Source organism: Phycodurus eques, chromosome 4 (assembly GCF_024500275.1).
Source record: "Phycodurus eques isolate BA_2022a chromosome 4, UOR_Pequ_1.1, whole genome shotgun sequence".
NCBI classification, from domain to species: Eukaryota; Metazoa; Chordata; class Actinopteri; order Syngnathiformes; family Syngnathidae; genus Phycodurus; species Phycodurus eques.
The window spans coordinates 15745259-15767076 of NC_084528.1; the positions used below are offsets into that span (position 1 = coordinate 15745259).

General features: G+C 45.1%; 1 protein-coding gene across 1 annotated transcript in view; it reads left to right on the forward strand.

The window, feature by feature from the left end:
- Positions 1–252: 252 nt before the first annotated feature.
- LOC133401348 (forkhead box protein O6-like) overlaps positions 253–21818 on the forward strand; it is a 60824-nt gene continuing 39258 nt past the window's right edge. The window contains exon 1 of the mRNA XM_061674240.1: positions 253–1464. Coding sequence (XP_061530224.1) covers positions 1015–1464 — 450 coding nt within the window. The 5' untranslated portion in view covers positions 253–1014. The remainder of the gene's footprint in view (positions 1465–21818) is intronic.

A 21818-nucleotide genomic window follows, 5' to 3' on the forward strand; every position in this document is an offset into this window, starting at 1 on the left:
AAAGCGACGTTGCGCTAGAACGCTCACTCACTCACCAGGCTGCTTTTTTTTTTTTTTTTTTGATTGAAGGATTGTGCAGCCTCAAATTGAAGGACGAGGCGAGAGAGGGAAGGAGGGGAGAGTTGGGGGGGTCTCAATGCGATCGCGATGGGGAGTGTATTGATTTGTTGAGCGCACTCCACAATTGGCAGCATTTCTACCCTTGCACTCCACAGCCACGGCGCGCGCGTCACATCCTCGCCTTCTCGGAGAACATGTGTGCCATCTGAGCAAGAGGAGAGCATTTCATTGACATTTAAAAAAAAAACAAAAAAAATACCAAATTATTTTTCTTCATTCAAGCTGGCAAGTGGACTGCTTTATTTTTGTCCTTCTTTTTTTGTTGTTCCTTGGGAATCCACCGCTTCGTCACGCCTCTTTATTAGAATTGCAGACACTTGCGCGCCCGCCGACTTGCTTCATCGGAAAGATTGAATAATTCGTGCCACGGTCACGGCGCGTCGCCCCCCCTGCCCCGGGTGATCCTTTCCTGTCTTTCTCCGTACCTTCCCGGTGTCTCCTCGCTGGATTTATCGACTGTTGAAGCTGCGCACGCATCTCGAATATCATCTGTTGCTGCCGCCGCCGCTACCGGAGGAGAATCAATCCCGGCATCTCCGATGTGATGATTAAAAAGAGGGACATTTTATTGAAGATTTTGGGGTAAAATGGACGAACAGGTGTTGTTACTTTTATTGCTGCTGCTGTCCTTACACTCGATGCTGCTCCCGCTGCTGTGATTGGATTCATCATGATCCGTCTATGCCGCCGACCCCCCCTCCCTCATTGATCCACGCCGTAAGTTTAATAGCCGCGTGAGCATTTCGGCGTGAAGTGATCCAGCGAGACACGCACGGTGGGGAGAAAAAAGAAGAAGCAATCAATCAAAACTAAATCAAAATAATAACGTGGATGTCTCCCCCACCCCGCTCCACGACAGCCCCGCAGGTTTGATTTCTCCCACTTTCCACGCAAATGTTGATGATGGAGGACGACGAACTGGACGCTCATCAGGTTGATTCGGATTTCGAGCCGCAAAGCCGGCCTCGCTCGTGCACCTGGCCGCTGCCATGCCCGGAGGACTTCCCCGAGGTCACCGGGGGGCTCCCGCTGGCCGGCATCAAGGTGGAGCCGGAGGACGTGCCGGCGTGCCGAGCCGGGGTGCTGGCGGGCGGCGCGCCGGGCGAGCTCAAGCATCCGGCCGGCGCCACGCACCCGTGCCTGGACGCCAGCGGACCGTTGCGCAAAGCGAAGTCGTCGCGGCGGAACGCGTGGGGGAACCAGTCGTACGCGGACCTCATCACCCGCGCCATCGAGAGCACCCCGGAGAAGAGGCTCACGCTGTCGCAGATCTACGACTGGATGGTCCGTTACGTGCCCTATTTCAAGGATAAAGGCGACAGCAACAGCTCGGCCGGGTGGAAGGTAAGCCGCCCGCGATACAGTAGCAACCACACACTTCACACCATTCACGAAGCCTTTGTTAGGCTTCCGCCAACCAACGTGGGGAGAGGTGTGAGCGGAGCAGAGACGGCACCACGCGTGGGCTCGTCCCGGTTCATTAGGGCCGCCAATCATTCTAATAGATCATCGGTGGCAGATTGAGTTAAGACCGGAGAGGAGCCACTTGCAGCGTGCGTGGAACGAGCCTGGCAGTCGGTAGTCGTGCACGGAGCATCCCCTTTTTATGGCTTGCCTATCGCTTTAAGTAGAGAAAGTCAATTAGTGCACCTAAAGGGGTAGGCAGTGATTTGCCAGTGGGGTGTACGCTTGACACTTTTGAATTGAGGATCTCGAAGACAGACATGTCTGTTTTTGTAAGTGACATTGCCTCATTGCCTGATAATGAAGATATTAGATTAGGACCTCAAATCCTTAAAAAAAAAAAAAAGACACCTCAAAGCTCTAAATGAAGACAATAGGGGTGCATTTTTGTCATGTCTGCATGAATTAGGCCAACTTCTAGGACCAAAAACGCATCCAAGTATGGAAGATTTCTACATTAAAGTGTCCGGAGTACCAAAGGAGTGCATACTGTGGTACTTTTCAAGGTACAATATATACTACAGTATTTTCGTACCCTTGTCACTTGTGAGATGCCAAGGATCTTAGTCTTTGTGCCTTCATTAAATAAGGTTGCAATAGGAGTCAACTCATGTCCCAAAAGGTATAATCTATAAAGTAACTCAGGGCCAGTAATTGGGGATCTAAGGAACAAATCCAGGACAAAAAAAAATTGTCAAAGAATCAAATGTAAAAGCTACAAAAGCATGCTTCAGGCAAGCTGTTGTATTTTTAGGGTTACAATGGATCTCATATTTTATATTTTCTTTTCTACCCCTCAAGCAGCTCTTCCCCCCCCCCCCCCCCCCCCCACGGAGTTATGGTTTCCCTCAGAAGGCCGTTACAACTGTGAAACAAATTCATGGATAACTAGTTTTTAAATCCCGCGATTGGGTGGCAACCAGCTCAGGGTGTACCCCGCCTCCTGCTCGATGATAGCTGGGATGAGCTCCAGCACCCCCGCGACCCAAGTGAGAGGAGAAGCGGCTCAGAAAATGGATGGATGGATAGTTTTGAAATCAGACATAATTAGAAAAATGATAGGGTTCAACTATGATTCAATTTATTTTAAAAGGGGGATTGGTAACATAAAATGCAATATCTCAAAGTTATTCAAGGTTAAGGCAATTTGCAATTTTGGTATTTTAGCAAGAAACACAAAGACGACACACAGTTGCATTCGCGGGCCACATAAAATGATGTGGCGTGCTAGATCTGGCCCCTGGGCCTTGAGTTTCACACCTGTGCCCTAAAACATTTGGAACATACCTTTTTGGCCTGCTAAGGTATACACACGGTTGCCTTGGTGACCAGTAATTAGTCCCATGAGGTATCTTGAGGCCTTTGGACTGTACCTCTCTTACTGGCAGTGATGCGCACGTCACGTTATTGGGAGTGTTTTACGTATCACCATTGGAGTAGGTGCTATTATGTTGGCCTCTTGAAGCGAATGAGAGTCCGCACTTGTAAGAGGGATCACTAGGTCAGCTGCCCACAGTGTAAATATTCAAAAGGATGATGAGAACCGAGCACATGGAGCACACCGCATCCACCGCCGTCTATCTGGCCGGGAGCCTATAGTGACCCCACCCCTCCCCATCCACTCGCGTCCCGCCCCCCTTCGCATACATCTCCCACCCCCGGACATATGCCCGTGTTATCAGCCTCTGCTCGCCGCCTCGCCTCTTCGCCCCTCACTGTGACCATTTGAGCAGACAAGAGGAAGGGCCTGCGAAAGATCGCTCACCTTCCCGAGCAGAGATCTCGAGGCCTCGCTTGTCGCATTTGCATATGAATGGAGTCGCATTTCCATGGCGATGCGTGAGAACGTACACGGTGAAGGCCGGTCTGTGGGCGCTTTGTCGGGCTGTTGGGATTCCTGTCAAACACTTGACATGATATCTGGGTTTGTAGGAGATCCTTCGCTACAAAGCGGGATTTAGTGATGGCCGCCTCCTCTCCTCTCTAATCTCATCATTGAACATGTATTCATATGCCTATTGCTAAATTTATCCCCTGGAGCTGTCACGTCCTATTACTACATCTTCGGCCTGTCACGCAAACAATCTAATCATACCGTGTGTCCGTTCATTTCTTTTCTCTCCCTCCTTCGGAGGGGGATTTGCCTTTTTGAGGAAACTTGTTGTGAGTTGCATAACCGCTAAACTCAGTCACCGCTGGAGAGTCGAGACAACAAGCGCCTGATTGACACTTTAATCCTGCTCCATTAAAGTGAACTCCGCTAAGGCACGTCTCCAGATAGACTTTAGTCCTACTATGCTCCACCTCCTGACTGAGCAGGTAACTCCTTAAACCGTGCAGGCCACTTGAGTTTAAGTAACTTGCTATTTATGCAACTGCAAATGAAGGGGTTTGAAGCTGGTAGTGGTGGACTATTTCAGGCCACAGTCCAGACAAGGGGCCTACTGCAGGTAATGACGGGGGGGATTAGCTAAGACGTTTAAAGCGGACTGCCCTAATGCGCGAACGGCCGCGATAGCTGACCCGGCACGTGGTCACTTGTGGGTGCTACAGGGACCAAACAAACAGGAAGTGGAAATGGTTTCACTCTGATGTGCTTCTAGTCCTGTTTGCAATGCAAACAGTTATGTTGGCCCTTGCAACCATATTTTGTAAATGTTAGTGGTGTGTGTGAATGCTTAATGAAGGCCTACTTTGTATGAAACCCTTTGGAATTGTTACATAAATCTTTTTGAAAGCGAATCCAGACGCTTTCAACAATACAATCACATTCAAACGATGGTTTTCGCATCGTCAGGGTAATTTGACAAAGTTTGTGTGCCATTCTATTCTCCAATTCAAGCCTTTAGTCAAACTAGGTAATTCCATTTTGCAGCGAAGAACACCAACCACTAGTGAAACATTTGCTTCAAAATCAACAGATTCTCTTTTTGATGTTGCGGAGAATTTGAAGTGGGGTTTCAAGGCAGCACATAATTGTTGGTAAGCTGCTGATGAAATCAAATGAAATGAAGTGCTATAGCTTGGCTGTTTGTGTGGGAGTCCGGCGCAGGGTGGGCAGTTATATGTTCAACTAAAACCAAAGCAACCTCTCGGGGGACCGCGTATCAAACCTGGACCACACATGGTGGTTCCGGGAAAAATAATCTGAAAAGGATGTGGTAAATGATTCCCACTGTGAGTCACGTTGGAACAGAGGTGATGGAGCCAGGATCAGAGTGCTAGACTAGGGCTACACCTAGACACTGCCATTAAGCTCCTATAAATACCTGATGGCTTCTGACTTCTTGGAAGGCTGCAGCATCCTCAGTTCATGACTTCCCAATTACCGTCTTACAGGAGGGAGTTTAGGAAGCGCTGTGCACTTTTGAACCCTTCCTATGCCTCCCAGCTGTACTCGTCGCCACCGCAGGGGAGATTAATTGGCCCTTTATTGTCCGACGTCCGAATGTTGAGCAGTAATCCGATCTGCTCTCATGGTTTCTGTGGTGCATTAATTTGAAGAAAATGTTGGGATACCAACCATTGAAGTAGTGTATGTACTAGAGTATTCTCTCTTATGGTCTTATTAGCCATATTGTACGAATGAGCCAGTACAGACAGGCGTGGGCAACGTTGTGAATCACCCGGACCCGTGGTTCTCAAAATTCTCATCTGTAAGGGGTCCGTGGTCCCAAAATGTTTGCAAAGCCCTTACCAGCAACCAAAGCACAGCACCATAGATCAACGGACTTTCCTGGGTTTGTTTCTCTGGTCAGCCATTTGTGGCCAGGTGGAGTTCATAGGGCTCAATCATATCTGCCCCACAAGCTCATTCCAGCCACACCCACGAGTCTGTTTGAATGTGAGACTAGAGCCTGATGGTCCAATGCCCGAGTTTCTGTACACTTATTAATTATGCAACGAAATGACTCATCTGTATTCAATATTTTGTAAGCCCCCGCTATTCGCAGAGGATGGGGACTGAGAGCTGCTGCAAATAGTGAAAAAAAAGTAATTGGTGCCCCTCCAAAATGTTTAATTGCCTATATTAATAATTTAAACCATAAATATACCTCAAACCACCACCCCCAAACCCTTTAATCCATCCATTTTCTACACCGCTTAACCTCACAAGGGTCGCGGGTATGCTGGAGCCTATCACAGCTAACTGCGGGCGAGAGGCGCGCTACACCCTGAACCGGTCGCCAGCCAATCGCAGGGCACATATGAACAAACAAGCAGTCACACTCACATTCACACCTATGGGCAATTTAGAGTCTTCAATCAACCTAACATGCATGTTTTTGGGATATGGAAGGAAACAGGAATATCTGGAGAAACCCCACGCAGCCATGGGGAGAACATGCAAACTCCACACAGGCGAGACCGGATTTGGACCCCGGTCCTCAGAACTGTGAGGCAGGTGTGCTAACCAGTCGTACACCGTGCCGCCAAAACACTTTAATATAATTTTAAATTCATTTTTACAACATTACCCTTAAAAATAAATGTCTATCAGATGAATTGGTTTTGAAAAAATGCACCGGAAGTGCACGTGCCTTTGGCCTTTGCAATCTGTAAAAATAGTAAATGTCAAGCAATTCATGAGACCTCTGTAGTTTGCTAGCCTGATCTTTTTAATAGCCACTAAGCAGAGCAAAAACACTCACATGCAGCGAAGACTCCCTGGAACTTCCGGTAACAACCCTGGCTAAGCTTAACTCCTCCCTGACATAGAAAGATCTTAGAACAGTTGAGCTCTATCACTTCCACATACTTCCTTGACACCAATCACTGCATTCATATTAGCCAGAGCTAATCTTGTGGCGGCTTAGGGTGTTACAGAAAGCAAAAATATGTGAATAGGTGAGTATTTCAGGGAATAGCTCTAGGATAGGTTCCACAGAAGAAAATGTGAATTTGTGAATATGCACGCCTAGGTGGGGGTTCACTGTAAATACGTATTGCAGAGTCACCGCTGTGCTTTGTGTTTCAATGCAGTCGGAGGCATCTACAGGTGCATCTGGAATGCGTACCGCGTCAAAGCGTGAGAGAGGCACTTGTCAGTTGCAGCGAAGCATCACGTTGTGTGTTGTGTTTGTTGCCTCTTTTGTGGGGGCAGTTGCAGAGGGAGGGGCTGTCTCCTTCCATAGGCATGTATGCTGCGGGAGTGCGATTGGCCTGACAGCGTGTCACTGCAGAGAACGTTGAGGCATCGTTTTGCTCCTGACTTGTTTAATGGTGGGACTGGGAGGGAACTGGATGGATGTATTAGAGTGGGTGGGAGATGGCCTGAAGGTGCACATATAAGTCCATTAAGGCATCATATCATGTCATCAGAGTCAGAGTTGGCATTAATGTATATGTTAGCTACTATATGGGATGCGTAATGATGTAGAAACGTGTAAAGACGTACTCGCACGGCGGTTCAGCTTGACGCAATTTCGCCAAGTCTGTGTCACTCCCAGCCCTTCTGTTATGGTAGTGCAGGGCTTTTCCCAACACTTGAGAGTCGACTAGGGGATTGTGCAGCAGGTCGGTAACTGTGACAGACAGCCGCTCAGACAAAAAAAAAAGCTACGCATGTTCTTTTTGTAGAGCAGTGAAAAGTGGCCGTAAACATGCACATTGGCCTTGTTTGGAATAACCTGCAAATTTGAGATCAGCATGTTCGCATGTGACACATGGGTCGTTTGTATTTCAACCCAAAATCTGATGCCACTGCTCTGGATGATTTCTTGTGAGACTTTAGCTCAGTGAGCAGCTCAAGGATTAAGAGTGTTTCCCAACCTTTACTGAACCAATGAACATATTTTACATTTGAAAAATCACACAGCGAAATGTCACAAAATATATATACTGGAATAATGATAGTGTTTTTGTCTGTCACTGCATGTCGCTGGCATTGATAGATGAGTAAAGTATACATCATTTGTCATATTTCTTCCTACCAATTAAGTGAAATTGGGTAATTTCCCACAGCACACTTGATGATCTCTTACACAGCGGTTTGGAATCCCTGCATTTACAATAGCACTCACGGTACCAATGAACCAAAAATGAAACTTGAATGAGATGTAGTTGTAGCATGGTGACGGATGTGGTATATGCGTCTCTGTCCTGGCTGCTGAGAGCAGTATGCCAACGGCATCAATCATAAGAAAAAAGCTTTTTCATTTTGGAAAATACATGATAACCATAAAACAGCAAACACAACCTATTTTCACATACAGTAGCAGTAGCGCAGACTCAGGTGTGGTAGAAGTGCCTCTGTCCTGGCTGCTCAGTAAAATATGGCCAACAATAATAACAAGAACAGAATGTAGACTATAAAGTGAGCTTCACATTCATTACCCATTGTGTGTCATTGAAGTTATTGGTGAGGACACATGATAGCTTTTACTTTTGTCTTATGAGTTAACAATTCAGAGGTTGGTTTAGCATCCCGTAACGGATTGCAATTCAACCCCTGAGGTTCCACTTTATATCCTAATCATATCTGTTATGCTAGAGAGTGTGTTCATGATATGGCGAGACTTTCAGAGTGTGCATATATTGTATGTGTCTGCTATGGGACTCTTTATGTGGAGGCTTATGTCACTTGACGATTGGCTGGGAAGCCTGGAGAGACTGGAAACTATCCGAGACATCAGCTGATTCATATTTTATCCTCCGTCTTGGCTCAGAGGAGCTGAGTAATTTGAGAGTGCGACGCACACACACGCACACACACACACACTTGCAGAATGAGAGCATATGATGCATGTTGGACAGATTTATGTTGAGGGATTATGAGCACCTTACGTCTCCCTTCGGCTCAAGCAGTGCGAGCCAGGTTGAATTCAGGCAGTATATTCGCTTTGAGTCGTGGGTCGGATGCCAAGATGCACGATGCCACCCCCTCCCCCACCTTCCCCCTCTCCAAGCCTTCAGGCAGTTCATTTCTCACTGAAAATGATTAATGTACATGCAAATTATCAAAGCATGGGCACGCATTCAAATACGGTAGACAGCAATCAGGGGGTGGCAGAATGAAAAACAATGCGAATTTGCCCACTTTGCAATTTCCTTCCATCCATTTTCTTTTATTTCTCCTCTTTCATCAGTGCCGCCATCCATCCATCTATCCATTCTTCCCGCCCTCTGTCAGACATTCTATGCATTCTTTGTGTCTCGGTGGGTTTTGGCACAAAGGGTACGGTGGGTGAGGAGTCGTTCTCGAGAAGTGGCGTGGCCTCAGGATTGCGAGCTCGCACACCGCCTTAAGCACTACGCCTACTCTAATCTAAGAGGAAATCTCATATCTCACATTATCTCCGAGATAATAGGATAACAATGCTGGATTTCCCCTCCGCTCCTCTCCCTTGAGCTGCTGGGGCTTTTGGAGCAGAACACAAGGGGATGAGAGCGTCAAGTTCACAATTCGACAGGCTTGAACTAATTTAGATGTAGTTTTCAGCTGAGTAGAGCTTCATCGGTTAAAGCATTTCCTACCAAGCCGGTTAGCTACGCCTGCTTTAAAAAGAAATTAATCAGGTGCCAGTGTGAGTACATTTCTCAGTATATTTCATACATTTGTCATATTGTCATGTCATATTGAGGCATTTTTATTTATTTTTTATTCCAGTTGCTGTCAGTAGGGCAAGGATTCCCAAACTGGGGGCTGCGGCAGATTCAAAGTCTAACGGTGGTTTGGTAAACTAATTACACATTTGGGAAGTACATCGACAGACTAGGCAACTTAATGCAAAGAGTAGGCCTGATATGTGTAATGCTAATGTCTGGCAGTTTAGTGTCACCCACCTGTGTAGTACGCATAGTTCAAATTTGTTAGCAATCGGACCAAATCTGGAGGACGAGTTCATCTTTGAACCCTGCAAATGGCCAAAATGACCTCTCCTGTATCTTTGTGGGCCTGGCTTCTTGAGAACTTTTTGTCAGTCTACTCATGGTAGATATGTCTACCAAATTTCATGTTGCTAAGTGAAACTTGCCCCTTAACACATGGAGCAGAGTTGGGAGAGTTTCCTGTTTTGAAAGCAATTCATCAAACTTTCAACGCCATGCCTCGCCCACATACAAGGACAAAAATGGCAACGTTTGGCAGTTTTGGTGTTATCCATCTGTCTAGTATACATGGTTCAAATTTGCAAGCAAGCACAACAAATCTCTAGTTTTAGTTCATCTTTGACCCCCTTGAAATGGCGAAAAATAACCCTAGAATGGCCACCGTAAATCAAAATGGCAGACTTCCCATGTCTTTTTGGGCATGGTTTCTTGAGACTCTTTTGTGTATACTCGTGATAGACTTGCCTAAAGAAATTCACTTTCCTAAGAAAAACTGGCTTCAGGGGCTGAGTTTTCCCCCCAAAATAAAAATAAATAAATCCAGGGAAGGCTGTAAAGCTAATTTTTAGGGGTCACGCTAACAAACACAAGCCAATGGAAATTTTTACTAGGATGAACATGCTTAATTTGTTGAGTTTTTAATAAAGGCTAAGCCGTTAAAATGGTGATAATGATGCCTTCAATGGCAGACCTTATTTAGATTTTTTTTCTAAGGCTTTGTGTGAGGTTGAATTGGTGCGCCAACTCTGTTGGGATATGTCAGAGGGTGCGTGGCTTGAAATGTTTTGGGAAAAGCTACAGCAGTAGGGTGACAATTTCCACTATTTGCGCACATTTGCATGAAACACAAACTGGAACCACCCATGGAGGAACACTGTGTTCTTGGGAGGGGTGAATGCAGTCTCTGTGGTGCCCGCTTTGCTGTCTGGCTTGTTTTGAAAGATTTTTTTTTTTTTTGTCTTTTTTTGGGTGGAGTGGGTGCAAAAGCCCTTGGCAGCTGCAGGGACAGGCGCAGTGGTGTGTTGTTGTGTGTAAAGTTTGATGTCACGGACGTTTGATGGTAGGGTCGACGGCCCCGAGTGTTACACCACTGCTTGGATATTTCCAGGAAACGCGTTATGAAATTGGGGCGCAGGGGAGGAGAGCGGAGAGAGGGACAGTTGAGGGGTTTGTGAGTCACACCAGTGCTGCTGGATGCACTTGGGGGGCTTCCATTCACCACACACAGACACAGACACACACACAAACCACATCTCAATAAAATGGGAATAAACATCCCAATGTCCCTGTTCCGATATCCTCCAGCTACTCCTCTGGTACCAGCAAAAATAGGACACTGTTTGTCTGAGTGGCTCGCAGTGCCCCTCTAGCCCCTGCCACACATTCCAAACAATTGGGAAAGGACTATTTTGGGAAGCAGTGGGATAAAACAACAAATATTCAAAATGTCAGTGCAGGTGCAGTTAACAGCTAAGTGTTGTGAGTCATGATTTTAGTTAAAAAAAAAAAATGTAACTCACAGGAATTTAGTCGGAAATCATGCAAAAACAAAAAAAATGGAACTTCCCCGAACAAACATGGTGGACTTGGCGGCACTGAAAATGGGTCATGGACGGCAATCTTAGATATTAAACACGTATAATATTTACGACCAAAACTCTTCACGTGTGTGGGCAAAGGCGACTGCTCTCGAGTCATGAATCCGTGAACTGTGACGTTTAACGGAATGTCAATCAAAGCAGCGCCCTAAACTGACGAACAAGTATAAAAAATAATAATAATAAAAATGTCTTACCCAATATCGCCAGTAGTATTATTTTCATTTTAATTTTTTTGTATAAAAGTGGGTTCTCCAGACAGCAAGAAGTATTTTCCAAAGCAAGTAGGTTTTTGGCGACATGGCCGTTCCGCAAAGGTCCCGCCTTTGGCGACCTTTGGAAACACTCTGCAAACATCGGCGCATATCCAGAAATATTTCCTCAGCTTCGGTTTTGTTAGGTCACATAGATCATGCAAGATTTCTGCCTCAGAGGACTTGTTTGTTGATCCGCGGTGGAACAGAATCTTTGTGTGTGTTGAGATTATCAGAACACACCACACACAATACAACCGAAACTGTTAAATGCCTCATTTTGAATCTTTATGTTTGCAGTCTGTCACAGATAGAAACATCTTTTAAGACTTTAAAAAAGTCCTTATGTTTACCAACCTTAAGCCACATTTTATTTCATCACATCAAGTAGCATCCATCCATCTTCTTTGCCACTTATCCTCACTAGGGTTGCGGGTGTACTGGAACCTATCCCAGCTATCTTCGGGTGGGAGGCGGAGGAGTACACCCTAAACTGGTCGCAAGCCAATTGCAGCATCAAGTAGCAATTAACACCAATTAATTGCAATGAATTAACATAACTAAAACATTACTTTTTATTTAAAATCCGAAAAAACAATTCTCTTTTCATTGATTTGACACAAGTCAATGTCAGTGCAGGTGCAGTTTACAGGACGTATTGTTGTGAGAAATGCCTTTTGTCAAAAAAGAAGTGACAAGATATCATGAGAATTTAGTACAAAATCATACCCAAAAAAAAGAAATGAAATGAAGCAGGAAGTTACATTTGAACTTTACCTTGGGAAAGAAAATGGTGGACAAGGTGGCACTGAAACCTTTATAGTCACCTAAAAAATGCAGTCTTTTCATTATTTCAAAGTGATTAGGGCACATTTTATGTCACAACATCAGCATTTTATTCCAAATGTAATATAAGGTCATTTCCTTATATTACATCTGGAATAAAATCTTCGTAAAATAAAGCAAACTTAAATTTGTCAATTTTATACAAACAAAAACAAACAAAAGATCTCATGAGAATTTAATCGGAACATTATATTTAAACTTGGCTGCTTCCTTTCACAAACATGAGATGTGATTCAATATTTTCAAGTGTTATTAATAGACATGAAATAATTTGTCAATTATACAATAACTACCTTGCATTACTTTTTTTGTATAAAATCCCACTAAATAATATTTGCATAGTGCAGGTGCAGTTTACAGGAAGTTTTGTGAGAAATGAATGCATTCAGTCAAAATACAAATGTAACGAGAACTCATTTGGCTTAAGTGGGAAATCGTTTCCCCCAAAAAATGAAGCACAGTATTACATTTGAACAAACAAAAGCTGTTTTTCCATATTTTCACATGTTTTTATTTTCAAAACATCAAATACACCATTTGTTGATTTTACACTAATTACCTTTTGTATAAAAACACGATAAATTCTGTTTTTTATCATCTTGACACCACAGCACTGTATTATTGTTCGTTCCAACGCATCGCAAAGGTAATTTACACAGTTGTGCATATTGCAGCACAGATAATCAATGGGAACAAGTAGAGTAGAGCCTTTTTTCATTCATGACTTGAAATACCTGCCAAATGAATTAAAATTTTTTTTAAATAAAACTAATAAAGGACAAGTATTCTAATAACCTCCACTGCGTGTTAGAAAAGGAAACACCTCCTGAGTAGCTCTTTTAATGCATTGATTGGATAGAATTTAATATCAAGCACACTTGAAACACGAAGTATTTATCAAATTTAAAAAAGACAAGTAAGTGGACAACAGACAAAGTCAAGTGCTTCCCCATATACACAGAAAAAGGCAGAGTCCCTTATTGTTTGCATGCGGTCTTAGATCAAATGTGTCAACCCCCACTAAAGTGAACATTTCAGTCAACGTGTGCGGCGGCCGTGTTGCTCGTCTGTGCCAGTGTGCCTGCATTGTTGCGCTGTTGCGGAGTTTAATGCATGCAGTTCTGTGCTGTCTTTCCGTGTGAGTGTATGTGGGTGTGTTTGGGGGCGGGTGTGGTGTGGTGGGGCTCGGGGGTGGGTTTGATGGGCTCAGTGGGAGCCCGGGTCCCGGGGGAGCAGCTCTCGTTAATAATTCAGACGAGGCTCATTATCAAGGCAGCGCAGATTTCTCCCTGATTCCACCTTAATTGCGGGTAGGCTGCTGCACTCAGGCAAGCAGGCGGGCGGGCGGTAGTCACGCTGGCTCTTCCTCCTCCACCACCACAGGGCCTGTTCTGCCCCGCTCGGTTCTGCCTCGTCTCTGGGAACGCGACGCAACCGTGGCGCCGTGGCCCCCAGGCGGGCGTACTCCTTATTAGCGCACGCCGTAATAGCCGTAATGTAGTACGAACGCACTATTTTTATTTGTACTTAAAGATGCCTTATATATTTTTCATGAGCGCCTTTGTGTTTGGACTGAGCAGTTGAATGACTTCTTTTGTTGGCCAGCGAGGCTTTGCATGGTTCTTTTTCCCTTGCTTCATGTCGTAAACAACGCAAGGCTAGCACTGAGTAGGGTGCGGACCTCCTCCAAGCCCAAACTGTTAAAAAAAGTAAAGAAATTGTGGAGCGTGGGCCACATGTTTGTTAGTTTGCAGGCACGTAATCACTTAACTATTAACGAATCAATCAACAAACATCACTCAAAACAATTGGAGTTTTTACTTTTCAATGGAAATCGTTTTCTTTGATCAGATATGCTTCCTCCAAGGTTGAACTGTTAAAAATGTACAATTGGTCTTACCATTTTTTACGTTATCATAACGAACCGACCAACGAATGTCGATCGAAACGTAACCTCTCGTCTTGTGCAATTTGAAAAAAAGAAAAGAAAATATGTTTCGTTCTAGACCTGTGTTCCACCCCTTTAAAAGGTTTTATGGAACATCAGGTTTACTTTTCTGCCCATTGGTAGCCTACCGGATTGTAACATTGAAGGCATAATGACTCAGCAATGTTGAAAATACAAACTACAAAACTGAGTTGTCGCATCCTTACCCGGATTTCTACCCAAAGTTCCAAGGAAAACGGTTACCTCCACCAATTTGCACTTGGCGAAGGATAATAAATGGGACCGCTCACTACAGTTGAAGATGAATCATTTGAAATAATATTTTATCTTCAGCGTGATATGGATTGTTCAATTTATGGTGTGGTGCAATTGACGCATCATTTGTTTATCCAACCAGTCCATTTGAAACATAAGTCATGTGATGCCTGATGATGCACACTACATAAGGCCCTAATGTGTTTTCCTTTGCTTACATGCTTCAGTGAAATATTATAATGGCGAGTTTATCCTTGAAATAGCCCGTTGCCCATTATCATACTGATGACACTATACAATGTGTGCGGCCATGATTGATGTTGGCCTCCAATAATACTCCACTTGAAGCCTATCTATAGGATTATGAAATGTGTCGTCTTCATAATTTAGTCTGACTGATGCCCCCCCCGGCCCCCTGTGGAGAGAGCGCCATAATGGGCCTGATCTTGTCATACATGCGTATGAATATTTCAATGTAACAAGATGGCAGGAGCGTTAGATAAACAACACAGATGCGTCCTCGCCGCAAGATGAAGTGCACCCCGAGCCGGATTGCTCTCCCGGACGCAAAACGGCCCTGCCACAAATCACGGTGCCCATTTCCTGATTCACTTTCCCACCCCCCACCATCCCTCCACGTCTCCCCTCCTGTATGCGTGGGATGGATGGTTGCCTGCACGTGTGTTTACGCGGCACGTTGTCGCACCGTCCCCGAGGAAGGCGATGACGCATGCCGAGCTAAATGGCGGCCGTCTCTGGACCTTTCTCCAGTACGCTTCCTCCTCAGCCTGCCTATCAAGCCCCTGTCAGGAGCAGAAAGGGGTTGCGGTCGGGGATATTGGAGAGCGCACGCCCCGGCCTGTCCGTCAGTTTACCTGATGTTGGACGTGATGGAAGGAGGGGACCGCTGAGGGGTGAGGAAGTGTGTTGTGGGGGGAGTGGAGGAGGGGGGGGGGGCTGCATCACAAAGGGAAATGTGGTTAGCTGTGACTGATTGCAGCAGGTTGATAGAAAAAGGAGTGGCAAGAGTTATGTGCAGAAGAGATGCTTGTTATGCTAATGGATGGCGGCTGAGCAAGGCGGCTGATGGATGGAGCGGAGGTCACCTCGGGGTAGCGGCTGCCTAGCGCCCCGCTGAGAGCGCTAACGTAAGCTTTACCTGAGCCGAAACGAGGGAGCTGACCTTGGAAAGAAATTATTGTGCGTGTAGACTTTAAGTACGTCAAAAAAAACCTCAAAAACTGTGAAGACTGCACGACGCTTTACGACGGCCGAAAAAAGTCGAGCATGTTGGAATTGTTTCTATAACTTCTGTATAGTGTGACAGCCCTGCGACGTAGCACCTTGACGATAGCACCTTGACAAACCAATAGGCTTGTCTTGCAACGGCGCCTCGCCGCCCTTGATCGCTGTTGTCAACGTTTATTTGTGCGCGCAAACCAATGTTTACCGAAACTCTAGAGTATGAATCGACAGAACACCGGCTTAATGTTTACTTATAAACGTGAGTGCTAGCACTAGCTATCTACTGTATCTATCTAGCTTCAAAACGTGATGTTGCCTGCTTGCTAGCGGTAGTAAAAGTATGTGAACATTACCTCTAGCTCCTCTTGAAGAGTGGACAGCCCAAACCGTCCCCTCCGGAGCACTCAGGGACGACACCACACACGTTTTCGTCTTTTTTGTTCTTTTTTTCAACACAAAACATTGCTACAATTCAAACTAGCACCTCTTCCTCCATGATTGTTGTTATATCCGGTAGCTTTGACACGTATCCTGGTCCCGCCTCCTCCGACAGCTGGATTTGACAAGATTAGCCCAATGATTGTACAACACGTGATATTGTAACGTATGTCGTGTAGTGTTTGCCAGTGTTCCGACCGAGACACGGGAGGATTTTATGGCAGTAATCTGTCGTAGTGCCATCGTGAGCGACCAAATTTGTCTTGAAGTCTAATCCAGGCATTAGTCTCCTCGCAGATAAAATGAATAAGTACTAAGTAGATTTTATTTATATCGTGAATCTCACAGCGAGGACTCACAAAGGTTTAAATTACATTCAAAAACATTCAAAACTTACATTCTTACCAAGACGTTAATATAGGAGACCCATGTTCTTCTTCATTATCTTAGCTCTTGACACTGTAGTTTTATACGCCGCAGTTTCAGCTTTGCTGCAGCGGTCCTGTTTTTCCTGCCGCCCTCACTCTCTTCTCAGGTGTTAGTCTCCATACCGAAAAGTTAGTACTAGAGACCCTTGATTGTTGTTTTGTTGTAGTATTATGCTCCACAGTCTCAATTTGTCTGCAGCAGCCTGTTTTCTTACTGCCCTTAGTCTCCTTTTGAGTAGAATTCGTCTTTTACTAAGAAGGAAATACCACAAACCCTCGTTCTTGTCCATTGTTGTAGTGTCTTAGCTCTGGACGCTGAAGTATTATGCTCCACAGTCTCAATCTTGCTGCAGCAGCCCGTTTTCCTGCCACCCTCAGTCTCCTCTTGGATAAATGTAGTCTTCCTACCAGGAAGTAAATAAAGGACACCTTTGTTCTCTTCCATTGTTATAGTGTCTTAGCTCTAAACGCTTCAGTATTATACTCCAGTCTTTAATTTTGCTGCAGCAGCCAGTTTTCTTTCCGCCCTCAGTCTCCTTGCGGATAAAATTAGTCTTCTTTCCCAAGAAGTAAATCCAGGAAACCCTTTGTTTCCCTCCATTATTGTTAGCATGTTTCATTTCGACTGACGTGGTCATTGCGGTCTGGTTTTTGGATTCCTGTGGTACGATTTTGAAGTGGAAGAGCCGAGCTGGAATATTTCAGTTCTCTTTCATTTCCATATATACCAGGGCAACATATGTAATCTGTTTAATGCCGTGTTGCCAAATTTGTGTACACATGTACAGTACCTGAATGAACTGATTTGTAATGCTTAGTGTAAAAGCTGTCTTTTCACGGCAGATTCCAACCAATTTGGCAGAGGATTTGGCCAAGCCTGATGGGTTACTAGGTGCATGTGAGAGCAGCTGGGACAGAGAGAGAGGGGAGGTTACGGTCATGGTAGGAGCGGACGGGACGGGACGGGATGGGGGGGAGGGGGTTATGTCATTGCCGTTAATCTGGGTCAGGACCGGATCCGGTGTTTAGTATGCTGACCATGTGAGGTCTGAGCGTCGTGGCTGCTCATCGCCTTGAATGAACCCGGCTCATCTGGCTTCCTCTGTCTCTCGCAGCCTTGCTTTTTCTCTCTCCTTCTCCTCAAACCTCCCTTTTTCATCTGTCTCTTCCTCCTCTTTCCTCCCCTTGCCCACAGCTCTTTTTTTCTATCTTCTCTGTCCTCGCCTTTTTTTAAATGTATTTTTTTACCTCCTTTCCACACCCAGGGGTTTTCTCAGCCGATCCCCTTCTTCTTTTCCCCCGTCTTGCTCTTTGCCGCTGTCAATCACTAGCGGGCCTCCTCTTCCTCCTCTTCTCTCCTCACTTGTTTCGTTTCACACTCGCACTCCTCCCCACAAAGTAGCCTTTTTATCGCTCATTTCCCTCGTTCCTCGCTCATTTCTCTTGCTGCTTTCATGTGCGTTTGAAATCCCCTTTTCATCTGTGTCGTTTGCTCTTGCCAGCTCTCTCTTTCTCCATCCCTCACACACACACACACACACACACACACACACTCTCTCACACGGGCTCATTCAGTCATTCTTTTCCCATCTTCCAAACTAAAGTGATAAATGCCCGGCTTTCTTCTGCGTAAATGTCACTATGGGAATTGTCTCTGCTCATTGATTGACTTTGGAGCAGCAGGACGGCCACACATGCACGCTGCCAAATGAGAAGGAGAAGAAAAAGACGGAAAGCAAAGCAGGCAAATGTTCTCTTGTCAGATGTACAGCGGGGTCACCAGGGTCCACATCTGGCCTTCACAGCTTTCGCATCGGTTTGAAGCACTCGCGACACACAAGTTCATAAAAGATCTCAATAGAGGGGAGTGGCGTGCTCGACATGCGGGATCAATCACCAGTGAGCCACTCTGTTTTTTTCTAAAATGGGAGACATGAAAGTCCACATGTACGTGAGTGTTTTTTAAAAAACATACATGTAATGGAACCTCCAAACTCAGTTTTGTCATCTTGGTTGACTTCCAAGTTGTTCCAATTTCCAAAAAGGAAAATTACTCAACCTGTGAACACGTCTGACAACATGTAAAGCGGGGTACACAAATACAGATTAATCGGACCACCTTTGACCCCGACTCCCCCTTTTCTGATCAAAGTCAGCAAAGTCAGCAAATCATTTGATGTCTTAAAATATTATCATGCGCAATCGTACTCTAGTGTAGTCTGTGTTAAATTATTATTCTTACCCCGATTTGGAAAAAAGTCAGGTCCACTATCTTAAATGTTAAACCTGTTTAAAATTTACAATGGTAAATCCTTACGCGTGTGGTCAATGTCGAGTTGGGCCGGGCCAGACTCTGGTATTGTGACATAAAATGCAACAATAGCCAATTACGAGGAGGAGATGAGCGAATATCGATGGAGATATCGTTATATACGTGGTGTGCTCTCTCGTCTTGATGTGAAACGGAAGCTGGAGCTGTTTCCAGACACAAACACAGGAGAAACTGGTTGCGATGAGTGTTTGTATAACGTGTCACACAAGTACTTGGGCACAATAAATATGACAAGTAGAGTTTGTAAGCCCAATGTACAGTAGTTACCAGGTCAAGCTAACACTTTGCACATTTCTTCTTTGACAACAATTGTTTCTTTTTGTTTGTATTTCCTAGCAGTCTGCATGCCCTGTGGCACCATGCTGCCTCTCACAGGTCAGTTTTAGTACTGACAAAGACATCTGGTTGAGGGGAGGAGACCCACAATTGTCGGTGGAGAATCGTTATGCATGTGATGTGCTGTGTTCGTCATCTCAATTACGCATTTTTTTTCCCCGTCTTTATGTGTGCGCTCGCTCACATTTTAAAAATAGGGCTATGATGTTAAAAATTGGTTTGTGGAAACCGGGCTTAACAGTAAGGGAACAAGAGCGATACACCAAGTCTCGATTTATAGGTATTGCTGTAAGTGGTGCTAGCTTTTGAATAGTCAAATACATTTGTGTTTGTCATTGTTGTTTAATTGTATTACTCATAGTACACTGAACAGCTGCAGAGCTTTTTCTCTATTGCGATAACCACTGGTATGTATGGTTATCATCATGGGCAGCAAGCATGGTGGAGGTAATGATTAGCACATCTGTGTCACAGTTCTGAGCTTTGGGGTGCATCAGTTTTCCCATTTGAAATTTATTGAAATGCCATTGATCTCTTCCAGCCTGCCCCAACATAAAGAAAATACCACTATATTGTTAAAAGACAATGTAAAGAAATACACTGAGAAAAAGAAAAGAAAAAGACGGCAACTGGTGCAAATCACAATCAGCAGAATATGTGTGTAAGTAAGTAGAGGTCAATAATGCTCAGTCATTTTCTTAATGTCTCATTCAGCCTGCCTCGGGCGGCCGGGCTTGATAAAGGTCAAGACTACTGGTGGTTACATGTCATCTCCCCTTATTTCATTCTGCTCAGAGCACAGCGGGAGGGGAGGGGAGGGTAGACTGCCGGCCACCAGCCTGATCCGCACGTCTCCTTCTCAAAGCCTTCTCAAAGCAGATTTAACTGGGAGAGTGAATGGCGGAGGTGGGGGGGGGGGGGGTGACTCTTATGGTTCTCTCAACAAGAAGGCGATGAAAGTATGAACCTGATAGATGACGAAGACGAGTTAGAGAGTGGAGACACGGAGCTTCCAAGCCAGACTTGGCTGCACTTCAGCTACATTCTGCACACTTCAGTTCAAGTGTGCGTCCATTAGTGCACTCCCATTGCACTCAGAAAGCTCATGCACTTTGGGATGCATCGCGCACTGACACGCACTCGCACACGTTCACATTTGAGCGAATTTCTCATATACTGTTCATACATTCAAATCCCACCAGAGCGTAAGCTTACAGTAGCGCTGCCCTCGCACACATTTACCCAAAAAGCTGCGCTGACCTGCACTATGTCGCCCACTCGTGCTCTTTCGCACCACACACACACACACACACACACACACTACTATCCACCAGATTGCCTCCCATCAAAATAAATAATTAAATATGTGCAATTACAGCTTCTGAAAAAAGATCCCTCAATTAGTGCCAAATGGGTAAATGGTGAGGGGGTAGGAGTGTGTGTGCGTACGTACGTGTGCATGCTTGTGTTAGCATGTGTATTTCGGGAGCAGCCGCACAATATATTACATAAGGCAAATCATCAGTGGCATCCCAACAGTGTGTTGGTTCCCGGGGCACACGCCACTTTGGCGTTGCACCCTCGAAAACCAATTGTCGATTCGGGGGGTGCGGATTGAAACATTTTTCAACCTTGAAAATTAGTCGTCGATAAGGGGCGGTTTGGTTGTCAGGTTTTGGATCACCACCCAAACCCGTTTGGTTGCCCCCCTACCCAGGTGGATGCCCGGGGCCACCGCTGCAAATCATGGAGGGTTTTTTACCACAGAGACGTGTGCAATATTAATTTAACCCCTCTCCTCCACCCCTTCGCTCACCTAACCCCTCATAGCTGCAATTAACTTAGTGAAGTATTCCTTAAATCCTCGCAAGTGATCCGCAGCCAGGCGAGGATCTAGATGAGTGGCAAAGAGGTGCAAGAGGGAAGCCGAGGGCGGTGCTGCTAAGAAGAGAGGGGGGTCAAGCTTGTCTGTGGGTGTCTCTTTGTGTGTGTGTGTGTGCGCGCGCTTGTCAAGAAGGAGGTGGCGGTGCGTCTGGAATAGTGATTAGAAAGAAGTGGTAACAGAACAAGGGCAAGTTTGTGTGCAAGTTGTAGAGTTTATGTGTGACCGTGAGGCGTTCACTGACCTTGTTCCACACTCCTTGTGTTTGCGCACACTGTAAAAAGTGTTCATTACGTTGGAAAAAAACTCCCTAAAATGATCCTCACATAAATACATGATGTATCTTTATGCCAAAAAATGACAGTCAAAAGAAGGTTAGTCCAAATGTTGCACTCGCACTTTTCTTTCAAATAAGAAAATTTGTTTGTCGCTCCCAGTTGAAGTTTACTGTAAAACTGACACATAGAACAAAAGAACATTGTATATTAAAACACCAAAATGCTAAAACAAACCAAATAATTTCATGTAAAGTCTGATTACTAAATGCTAACATACTGTATGTGAAATGCCATAGACGGGCTCACGGAAATTAGCATAGATATTCCTTAATTTGAAACGTTCACACAACTGCTTCTTTGACACACACAGAGCAGCAACACATACAAACAGAGCGTACAACAATTCTGACAGGCATACTGTATATTCCTTCTGCTCCGTGGAAGAAAAAAAAACGACTGTTACTGAAGATTAGTTGGGAACCTTCTATGCTTCTTCTTCTTTTAATTACAGAAGATCTCAGTACATCCCGGCGTGTTACGGCACAAGTTGGTGCTACACTGAAG